The sequence below is a fragment of the Rhipicephalus microplus genome, chromosome 7, assembly GCF_043290135.1.
Source record: "Rhipicephalus microplus isolate Deutch F79 chromosome 7, USDA_Rmic, whole genome shotgun sequence".
NCBI classification, from domain to species: domain Eukaryota; kingdom Metazoa; phylum Arthropoda; class Arachnida; order Ixodida; family Ixodidae; genus Rhipicephalus; species Rhipicephalus microplus.
In genome coordinates this window covers 58285652-58297602 of record NC_134706.1, presented here as the reverse complement: position 1 = coordinate 58297602, position 11951 = coordinate 58285652, and the positions used below count along the sequence as shown (strand labels likewise).

Here is an 11951-nt window from a genome sequence, read left to right as displayed (position 1 = left end):
CGGCGGCGGACAACTATGGCGCTGCGTGTGACTCGAGATGCGATCTTATAACGGCTTTCGTTGTAAAACACAAAATCAGAGGTAGCGTAATTGTTAGGTTTTCGAAATTGCAATCACCTAATGCTGAAGCTTAACTGGCATGTTTGGTGAAGCGGTTATTGTGATTAGTTGCGTTCTCTAAAGACACGGGTCAATTCGCGGCCGTAGCGGTAGCACTTTGATGAAGGCCGATTGGTAGATACATATGTAATCGACCCTTGAAAGAAATTTTGTCATGCTTTTAATTTTTATAGCTTTTCCGTATATAATCTTTTTTTTTCGTTTTAAATAAAGTTTTAGTTGAAAGTCAGTGCTTGCCGGTGCCGTTTCTTTTGTGTGTCCCCGAGTGTACTATCGTGCTGTCCTTAGATCATAACACAAAAACAAATAGACTAAAACTTCACATCACATTTAGAATTGTTTTATTCATTCAAATCACTGTGGTATCTCTTTTGCACATCGCTTCTCTCTGGAAATAAATGTTACTTCGCGTTCCCTAAAAGAGCAGCTCAGTTAGCGTCGACTTTTCTAAGCACTGTGATGCACCATGAATATACCTCATGACCTATATCTAAACAACCAACAACATTTATACTGTAATACCACAGCGAGGGGTATTATCCTGATTGTTTTCATTTTACGTGGCAGCAAATGAGCAAGCTGTGCAGATGACGGTGTAGGCGTATGTGGTGTATGGGCAACTGACACACAGAATGACCAAGCAGTTAGAACGAGTCGTGAAATCGGGTGTCGTAAATACGTCATCATTAGCTCATCTAGAAATGCTGAGTCTGTGGCTTAGGTAGGGTTACCACAAAACTGCATCAGCCGAGCACCAAATGAAAGCCACAAGTCCAATTTGCCCAGTTGCGTAAAGACACGTGCGTTTGTAGAAGCACTGCTCACAATAGAAGTTAGAAGAACGCTTGTCTAGAGTGACGGCACTCGCCTAATTTAGGCCGAGTGGACAGGGCCAATTCGTTCGCGCAAGGCCAATTATGTAAGACGAGCAACTAGGAACCTGCATTGTTACGCTGATGAGCTCCTGAATAAAGGCAGTTGAGCGGGCTCGCTTGTGGCTTAACTACGAAATGGTACTCGTTTAGAGTGGGCCTATACGAGTGGTTATGGTGAAGGCTAGGAGCCGCTTCTGTGAACACTGAATGGTTACGGGTGAGCTCGCGCAAGTGAAAAGTAGTTTTTGCAAGAGGGCGGTCGCATCTTGCGTCATGCGACTATTTTGTTTGAAATTGACTGCTTTGAGACCAGGGAATCAGCTTCGTCATACACAAGCCAACTTATACCTCCTAATATGACCCATACTTGGACCTAACGAATACCATTTAAGTTTGTACAACAAATATTGTTGGTTTGACAACATCTTTGAGGTTGTTTCGCGGTGTTACGGTACATGTGTCAACACTTACATACGCTCCTCTATAATTTTACTGGCACCATTGAAGCCCTAAAAATCTGGAATAACACTTTTATAGAGCAGACGAACATATGAGTGCGCATTTTCGAGACAATAAGTATTCCAAGTTATACTGACGGTGTTTTCTAACGTTATGCGCTAACTCCAATAGCACTTCATTTTAATAAAATGTGCATTGCTATAGGTACAGACAACATACAGATTGCGCTAAAAATCTCTTGCATCACAGGTCGCATTTTCAATTTCTACGGTTGGTACAAATTTGCCCCGCTAATGTTTCTTCTCAAGTGCGTGACTCGCTAGGTACTACAATAGTGCGCCACTTGGTTGTATGGTCTACAATTGATTGATATGTGAGGCTTAACAAGGGAAAACGACCATGTGATCATGAAAGACGTCGTAGTAGAGGGCTACGGAAACTTTGATCAACTGAGGTGCTTTGAAGTGGAGAATGTTCTAGAAGGAGGACATTCTGCGATGACTGGACAAATACAACTGAAGTGTATTCATGTGTTTTATGTGCCCACATTCATAAATTTAGAATATAAAGTCTAATAGAAACGTTTTGTCACACATGCAGTGCTACCGGAGCTAAGTAATGCCTTTTTTTTAGTTTCCATCACCTTGATGTCACATTAAAAACTCTTTCGCATGCTTGCTAATCAACTGGGAAGTAATTATTGCTGAGTAATAAACTATCAAAGTATTCACCGCTCTTTGTCTTCTAGGTCTTTTTCAGTTGTTGTCTGTGACACGTGGTTTGTAAAATTAGCTTGCAAAACTCCACGTTAAAGTTAGTGGCAAAATTCAAAGCAGCAACACATGAGTTTAACAACCAATGAACGATAATAATTGGCAAGGTTAAAGGACTGCTCTATCATTTTGTTCTGTTAGCCTTACCCACAAAAATAATAAACTGTTGAAAGTACCGTAAAATGTATATTCATCACAGCGGAATATCCGTACGATCGAGAAATATATTGTTGGGCTCTTTCGAAATCTCGCATTGCAACTTGGTCATATGCAAGACGCCACCACTACATTTGTATTTGCCACAAACCTACAATTCACGCATAAAAAGAAGTGGCGAGAATTCCAGGAAAGTGTTTGAGACTTGAAGACTCCTACTTCACTTGGGCGTAGAATATTCGTGCATTGCATAACAGGTCACGCAAAACTAGAAGAGCACGCTGCTCAGCAAAAAAAGCGCGAAAAGAATGGAGTGGTTGCGCGGGCAGGCCACGAAAGAAAGCCACAAGTGGGCGAAGGCATGTTATGGGTCGCATAAACTACGAAACAAGGAAAGCATGTAGCCCTGCTGCGTGTGGTGACTTTAACGTATGAGTAACTTCTCGGGCTTTGCATGCTAAGATCACGATGCGATTATTACAGATGCTATACTGGATGACTCAGCAAATTTCGACCATGTGCGGTTCTCTAATGTGCACTGACATGGCCCAAGAAAAGGGTCTCCACTATGATTTCGCCTCCAGACTAATACGACCACTACGACTTCATTCGACCACTCAGCTTTGAGTTACCAGGCAAGCGCCGTAAATGCTGAGCGGACATGCCGCATAAGCCATAAAATAAGACAGCAACCACAGCCAACCACAGTGTCATCCGGTAACTGGAAATATAAAGGGTTAATCAGTAAACAATGACGTTGGCACGAACGTCCTTGAAAACTTGATTGGTACATGGGGCTTATAGCCTCCCAAAAGCACCCTATAACTATGAGAGACGCCGTAATGGAGGGCTCCAGAAATTCACACCACCTCGTGTTCTTCAACGTGCACCCAAATCTGAGCACATGGACCAGCAGCATTTTGGCCTCCGTCGTAAAGCAGCCACTGCATTCAGAATCCGCTCCTTCGAATTGCGGGTCAGCAGCCGAGTAGCTTGGCCACAAAGCCACTGCGGCGGGGCAACATTCTTGGCACCATAAATACGGCATGGTCGAAACTTTTTTCCATTCTGAACCATCCCTGTGTCATAACAAAGACCTCGTGAAATATTTCAAACGATAGCCATTCAATGAATCCCTGATCAGAAAATTGAAATATGCAGCTCCCCAAAACTATACGTCATTTCATTTCAAATCTTCTACTAAACAAACAAAGAATGGTAAATTTTAATAAAAAGCTTGGTTAAAAAAAAGTGAAACAACACGAAAACATGTAGTAGCAAGGCTTATTGCTCACGCATTACACATAATAGGGCCTTGTTTTCTTTCATTTACATGGTAAGTTGTTTAGAAGGCAAGAACGTATTTGTTCAGACACCAGTTTGAATGTCTGAACAACCCAGTGGCTTCAAACGTTTGGAAAAAGATACTTTCGTCTTTGTCAAGTTCGTTGTTCATAATATACTTATAGTAGTTCGTGACACGTAACGTGTATCTGGCAGATTTCGAGAATACCACTTGCGATATAGATTGATTGAACATGCAGGTATTTCAGAATAACTGCTCTTCTATTCCCTTTTTTTTCTATAAACTTTAACGATGCTTCAGCCTGTAAAATAATCAACCAAAAGAATTTCTGTTTAAGACTTCTTTTACACGCGAAACAAAAGTTTGTTAACTCGCCTAATTCGGGAAAACTCAGCATAATGTGTTGTTAGCGCTATCATACGTGGAACATTTCAGCAGCTGGTTCGGGTGGTTTGGTACTTCAGAGGCCCACTGGACGGCTTTATGCTCTCCCGCAGTAGAGGAACAGGTACTCTAAATCGTTGACAATTTTTTCTAAACACATCTTGTGATATTTCCAAGTATAGCACTGATATACTCTTGCCTTGCGCTTTTACAACGCATTTGCTCATTGGATCGAGCCAAACTGGACATCATCACAATGCTCCAAAAAAAAAAAAAACCAAGCAACACATCAAAAGCGATGAAGCGCTCTAGCGTACAGTTATCTCAATTGCTCGTTTGCAAAAAATAGTTGACCTATAATTCCTTGATTGGGCCGTGAACGCCGTCGTTACTTCAGATGTATCATTAGGGCAAGAACGTTAGGATGCTTCATATAACAAAAACTGACCGCCAGCGTCGGCAGCCTCAAAAACGATGCAAAAGTCACTTGATGAGGTATTTTTGTTATGACACCATCATGTGAGGCAATCACGTCGTCACAGGTTTCGAAACTTTGTAACGTTACGATGACGTCATCATAACTGCTTGAGATTATGAGTTCATCAAACGACGTCTGCACGAAGTCAAAGTCTCAAAGGCACTGAAATAGCTAGTTAAAATCAGAATTCTTTTTTTGGGGGGTAGAGCAAAGACGAATGCATCGAGTGAGAAGAAAAAGAAGCTCACCTTAACCTTCGAGTTGTCATACACAAGTGCAAGAGGACAATGTGAGTTTTTGAAAATTTGAGTATCCTTGAACTTCGCCTTTAAAAATTCAACGCGATAGCCATATCCTGTCCCTAGTGCCTATAGAGTTCAAGAGTTCAAGTTTCAGTGAAGATTTCGCATACGGCTGCATTCTGTGCAATGGGTAGAATGCTTTAAACCTCAAGGAATTGTGCGCGTTATGTCTTTTGTGAAGGTGCTGTGCACCCAACACGTGGCCTTAAAGCGACACTAAAGCAATTATTAAGTCCACGTTGATTGTGAAAATAGTGGTCCAGAAACCTCGTAGTGTTACTTTTGTAAAGGAAGGGCCTATTTTAAAATAAAATCACGTCTTAGTGGTCCGCATCGGGTTAGCACACTTCAAATTACCCGCCTCAAGAAGCAGACCGACCGGACCGACTCGCGTCACTTCTGCCGTGCACAACTTTGTCCGGCTTTACTGCGCTAGTAGCAGCAGACCGAAATAAGCGGGAGCCAGAGCAGCAACAGCGGCCGTTGATCGATTTCCCACCATTGGCTCTAAGATTGCAGACATTTTTTTTATTTATGTGCGCCCCGCTAGATAGCAACACGCGCCCAGTGTAGCTACGTGAAACTTGAATTTTCGAACCATTCGTGCCATTCCTCATTGTAACGTCCGGCGGTTCTTTTTTTCATGATTCATATCAAGGTCCCTCGCTGTACTCCACAAGCTTAGAGACCTTGTTTCAAAATCTTTAAAGTGGCAGCTATATTACACCCTAATTCATTCACACCTTCACTACAGCATAATGATTTGGGAGTGTACATCTAAAACTAATCTTGTTAGGCTAATAAGATTGCAGAAGAATCAATACGATGTGTAGAAATCCTATCATACAACGATCACACAGGTTCACACTTTTTAGAACACTGTGTTCTAAAGGTGAATCAACTATATGAGTTTCATTTACTCTGCTGTTTTTAACGATATTAAGCTTAATTCTTCTAGATATATAGAACTGCAATCTAGTAGCTCTGTGCCTTATGAATTAAGATACGACCATTAGGGAATTCCACTTGTCCGAACCACCTATGGAAAGCAAGCACTCACACATTTAATTCCCAGCCTTCTCAACAAACATACTTAGGTTATAGAAATCGCGCAGAAATCTTTGTCTCTGAAGTCTTTCAAAATATATATTAAAGCTTACCTTCTATCCGGTCCTCAAGATTGATAAGTTCTGTATATAGCAGTCATAAGTTTCTCTGGTTTCGTTATTTGTAGTGTTATATATCTTTTTTATTACTGTACAATTATGTACTCCATTTACTCTGTACAAAAAGAATGACGCATTAATTATTAGTGTGTTATATTTTAATTATTTTATATTGTATGCTCTGAGCGGTGCTTTCGGGTACTTAGGTCCCGTCAGGCAGAGGACATCTGCCTTTCGCCCATGTATCCGAGACATACATTTGTCTGAAATAAAGACAACAACAACAACAACAACAACAACAATAACAACAACAACTCAAACAGAAACAAACAACATCATTTTGTTGCGTCTCTTGATTCAAGGAAAGTTCTTTATTTACTGCAGCTGGATCTACTGGATCTATTATTAGTTATAACTTGTAGGCGGTCGATCTGATGTCATCGGGATCATTTTGAGAATTTTCTACACTTCAATTTCTCGGTAAGTAGGGCACTGTTGTAGATAATGTTGTCGTTTTAGATGTCATACGTTGAGCTTTCACTAAGACGTAAATTTTTATTTGACTTTAGTGCCCATTTAAGAGAAAATGAACAGCAACATGTGTGCCTTTTGTAGAGGGTGGCCTGATTTAAACCATGAATTTGTGATAATGACATGTTCTGACGCCCAATCGCAACGTACGCTTGTACCACGCAATATTATTGTTATATTACAAGCTGTATTGTGAAGCATGTATACAGGACTCGTGTGCTTGTGAGACATGCAAGTTATTTTCACTGCATTTCGCGTAGAAGATTTTGCGCTTGCAACCAACGACCTCAATGTCGGCGAATTAGGCTCTTTAGAGGGTCATTGAACATTTTAAGTAAACACGCGCATCCTGTACATGATTCCGTTACGATCAACAATTCCACAAGTGGCAGCGCAACGCTCCCCTGACGCGTCACAAATTCCAAGAAACCATGCCTTCTTCTTTCAGTGCATTTCGTGCCTGCGCGTGACGTATTGCTAGAATGTCTCTGACGCACCGATTCAATTATGCTGTGATTGTTCTAGCAAGAGCCTACGACCTCAATTCAGTCTGCAAGCAGCTGTCCAGCTGCTTGCTGTTCGTCGTGTTGCCCGTGTGCGTGCGTCACTCACGAATCAGCTGATAAATAGGGCGTGTGGAATGCGCAGGATTCGCACCGGCACAGTTTCTATAATCCCACCAGCCATGACGCGCCAACAGCCAAGCTGGTACAAGGCAGCTAACGGAGTCAGCGGGCAGAGTTGCAGCAACCGGAAGTAGAGCGTGTTTCAAGCATTGCGTTAGCGATGACGTGTGCCACGTGAGATTGGGAGGGCTGGTCGGAGAGGGCAAAGTGGCTTGAGAGAGGATACCACCAGAGTCCTTCAATGCTTTTCTGGTCACGAAACTCCGCCCGAAGGTTGATATAGGGACAAAATCTGTCGCTAGAGGCGCCACCCGTCGTATGGGGGCCACAAGCCGCCGCCACTGCTGGGCTTGTATGCGCACTGCGGCCGACGTTTCGACGCGATTATGTGCGTGCTGTTCTTCCTGTTACCTTTTTTTAAACGTCTCTGAACGCATCAATGCCACCAGATAAATAAGTAGAAACGGGATCCAGTGTCGACGACGAATGAGAGCTGTTTACTTTGGAACGCACGCGTAGTTTACTTGGAAGTGCGGGCCCACCTTATAAACAGCAGCGCATTAAAAGTGTTCTCACACCGAGCGATAACGCATTGTGTCAATAATTGTCTCATAGCCCAATTATATGCATACTTACGATGCTTCGTAGCGGTACTTGCGAGCTATAGCTCGCAAGTGTTGAAAGACGATGCTTATGCTCCATGCTCTTGATGCGAGCAGCTACTGCTTGATCTGCTCGACAACATGTTTGTACTTGCGCCCGGCCAAAGGGCGATTATGTTTATGCGGTAGGTGAGCTTTATATTCTGGTAGGGCCGCTAATAGGGGGAGGAAGGTGAACGAAATGAAACACGACCGGGTAGTACAGGAGCAATCACATTGGTTTATATCCGGCTCGCCTCTCGCGCGCTACTACCCAAGTATTCAAATGAACTGAATGGTTGAGCCAGAAGTTTTATTCCAGACCTTTCAATTGAGTTTATACCCAAATGCGCAGTTGTTTTGGACACACGTTTGTGAGCGCCGATCGCTTTTTTGACGCGGGGACTTTCGATGCCGAGGGCTTTCGCGACCGCTCTAAACGTGCCCAACATTTGATTGATCACTTCTTTTCACGCAGTTTACACGGGACATCCGCCGCTTGACGTTTCCTTGTGTTTACTGTTTAGGGCATTATTATTTACCGGCCGACAACCCATGATTTCTCCGGGAACGGAAGTACAGCAGCCTAATCTGGAAGTTCCTTTTGATGTCAGTGCTAGCCGCTTGGCCGCCTCTGCCACTACCGAGGTACCTCATCACACATTTGTTTTTATTTTTTGGGTGGGAGGGGGGGGGGAAGGGCAGTAACGATTTAAGGCATGCAATAAATCTTAAATTTGGTGCTAATGATACGCCGCCTAGTAGTCAGGTGTGTACTTATGAATGGGAGATTCACATATGGTGCACGTAATGGGGAGAAAGTTGGAAAACATTTATTTACACAAAATACACTGAGAACAACACTTTGGAGAAGAAAAGCACTAGAAACTATTGCAGCTGTTCTGAGCAATGTTACACAATCTGTGACTCTACTGTACAATGTGTATTTCGTTTCATTAACAGCTGCACTCTGCCTTAGCTCACTGCCTAAAATAAACTGTATTTGAATATACACTATTTACACTATATGCAGATAAATATGAATAGTACGAAAATATTACAGTGTAATGTATACAAGATATACAACACTATATACAAATGGGAAGGCGTGCTCACATACACAGCCATTATGATTAACACTGTGGCTTCCGCCCACCACTTGCAGGGCAAGAACTGCGCACAGTTGCCCGCGAGGCTTTGTTTTTTTCTCGAGTGAAGAAATGTAATCTACATCTCAAAAAAAGTGTACAACCTCAGCTGTTGTCCCTAAAAAGTGCAACAGACAACCTACACTTGCTGACGCTGTGCGGCTGTCGAGCAAAATGCCCTCAACAATCCTCGCGTACACGTCACCGCATGCAATGTTTTGCACCGTGTACGTCTCCACATGTTCTTCAACAATTTTCAGGAGAGCAAGAAGACGGCTGCTGGGTACTTTCAAATAGCCCCTCGATTTTGTTTGGATCAAGGCAGATGGCTGACGTGTTGTGCTCAACATCGTTTCGATGCAGCCTAAGCAATCCAGAGTAGAAAACTTCTTGGCCACATATCCGCCGAGGTAATCCAAAATGGAGTCTTTGGTCGAAAGGGGGCCAATGTCATCCACGCAGTCTGTTGTTGGCTCCAGCAGGACATCGTCCAGCAGAACAGCTAGTGTGTCCACCTGAAATGTGCACAACTTCCTGAATTTTCAGGGTGATAAAAAAGAAACTTCAGGACACATACAGGACACAAACTGCAAAATACCTGAGTCGTAGAGGGCTTTTCCTTGTCAAAAAGACCTTGCAGAGTGAGAAGCAGTTGTGGCCCGCTTCCGTCAACTGAAGCTCGCTTAGGTGGCCGCACGAGGTTGTTCACCGACAGCATCCGGTATATAAACAAAAACTGCTGAACAGTTGGTTGGCCCCCGTCTCCTACAACATGCCTGGCTATCCCAAAGAAGCGCTGGAGAGGGAAAAAGAAAGGTATATGTACCAACACACCGTGCCAAAAAGTACCTGAGTTACCTCTAAAGGGTCTTGGCCGAGGTTTCCAACTAGAACATAACGGAAGCCAGACTTCAAGAGTCGATCAATCAGGGCCACCGTGCTGTGCAGCGTTATCCTCAGTGCACCACAAGTTGGTTTGCTAAGGAAGCACACCTGCCTCTGCTTCGGCAGGCTCTCTATGTATGTGCAGCGATCCTCCAGCCACTTTATGTTCGCCTTCAATGTCTGCAATGCAAGAAATATTAACCTTGAGTACACTATAAAAGAAAAACATATTTGGGTGTGATTTACTCGCTCACCGCGATGTGCTCGGCTTCGTTGTATTGCACGTCCTGTGGTCTTCTTGAGTTGAGGCAGTCAAATAGATCGTTCATCTGCTTCGTGAAGTCGTATGTACCTGCGGAGTTATGTAGCTTTTGGCAGCCTTCTTGCTTGCTATAAAACTCCATTGCAGACGCCGTGCTTCCGCTGAAAAGCTGAAAATGATGGCACACTGTTGTTCGAAAGAGCTTGCAATGAAATTTGTCTTTTTTGACAAATCATCAGCAAAGCTTTGTGTCATTAGTTCGCCTGTAAGTAGCCTTACTAATTACTAGGAGTGGTTACTCGCCTGAACAGCAAGCCGAACACTCATCTTCTGGAAGGCGTTCGGGAAGATGTGAGCCCTTGTGAGCTTTGGGACAGCCCGAAGGCCAGCCTGTTGCTCCTCGTACTCCAGCAGGGCAGAGTAGTGGAAGTGATGGACCTCATGTCCTTCCGGTAGCTGCGATAAAAAGGTGAAGCCACTCCTCGCAAAGGGAGTAACCTGACGTAGATACGAATTACTGCTTACCAGAAACTTTCCAACCTTCTGAAGATTGTTCCTTATGCATTTGAAGACATGCGGTGGATCAATTAGTGCCTGCACTGTCCGTGAAGGGTCACATGGATGCTGGAATGAAGTTTGCAGCTGTTTCTGGTCACTGTTTATCCCTGAAAAGAACACATCAATGCAGTTAGTAGTGTTCAATTCTTAATTTGACAAATTTAACTCGTGTCCCCAGATACTAACCCAAGCTCCTTAAAGCTGAACGATTTGGTGTTGAATTGTCGCATGTAACAGCATCGACAATAGCGCCAGCGTTCGAAAGGTGCACAATGCACTGGAGCAACAACTTCGCTACTATTGAACCAGGGGCTGCACCGGAGGAACAAAAGGTCCCAACAGTCTGCGACCACCCTCCAAGAAATGGTCGGAAGAGAAAGACCAGGACGTGATCGCCATCTTTCTCACAGTCCGAGGGTCTTGTGTGCTCAGCGAAGTTAACTTTTCCGAGCAGAGCCATGTCTGACTCCCTAATGTGCACACTCTTTCTTACGCTCATTTCATCGAACATCAGGACACCTGTGAAAAAATACATCTTATTAGACATGCACCACATATGAGATATGAAGTCATAGAATGCAGTAGTAAGTTTGTGCATTGTTCCAAACCTCGACGCTCTCGCTCAGGAAGTACTTGCAGCTTGTCTTTGAGAACGGTGAATAGACTGCTGTCAAAACCAAAGTCAGCCTTGAGGCTCCTCAGGTACGTGTAGAGGGTGCGAGGGTTGGGCAAGGGAAGGTACTCATTCTCGTGAAGGAATGTATAGACCGCTGTCGACTTAATCTTCAGTAGCAGGCAGTCATAAATCCATGCTTTTTTGTACCTAAAGAGAGTGCAGGCTCGTTGTGCATTCAGGTAAACCGAGGCTGGTGAGTGAACAGTGCAAGTGCATAACCACAGCAAGCAGAAAAAAGAAGATGCACGACATGCATCACACCATCTTTCCTCATACCGCAATACACAACCACCGCGTTTAAAAATGCCTTGTCATTTTCAATATTAACATGCACCCCTACTCCAGTACGAGAGCAACAGACAGCTTGCATTGTGCGATCATGCAAAGCGGGCGATTTAGGATTACTCTGACATGCAATGCTAGCGTGCACTGCTCTTAAAAAATATGCACAAGACAGTGGCACGAAAAAGAAGTGCGATTATATTCATAGCTTCGTGGCAGTTATGTGCGACTGAAGATTACCTGGCAGCTTTCGGAGATTTCGCGTTTGCCTTCATGATGCACTGATCGTAAATAAGCTTCTCGCGGGTAGATAGCTTGTCCAG

General features: G+C 43.7%; 1 protein-coding gene across 1 annotated transcript; it reads right to left on the bottom strand.

Annotated features, from left to right (window-relative positions):
• Window positions 1-8625: 8625 nt before the first annotated feature.
• On the bottom strand, window positions 8626-10380 carry LOC142767476 (uncharacterized). The gene is made up of 4 exons (XM_075869210.1): window positions 10105-10380; window positions 9824-10030; window positions 9564-9761; window positions 8626-9480 (listed from the first exon to the last, which is right to left on the bottom strand). Exons 1-4 carry the CDS (start codon window positions 10252-10254, stop codon window positions 9052-9054), a joined length of 984 nt encoding a protein of 327 aa, XP_075725325.1. The 5' UTR covers window positions 10255-10380; the 3' UTR covers window positions 8626-9051.
• Window positions 10381-11951: the final 1571 nt, after the last annotated feature.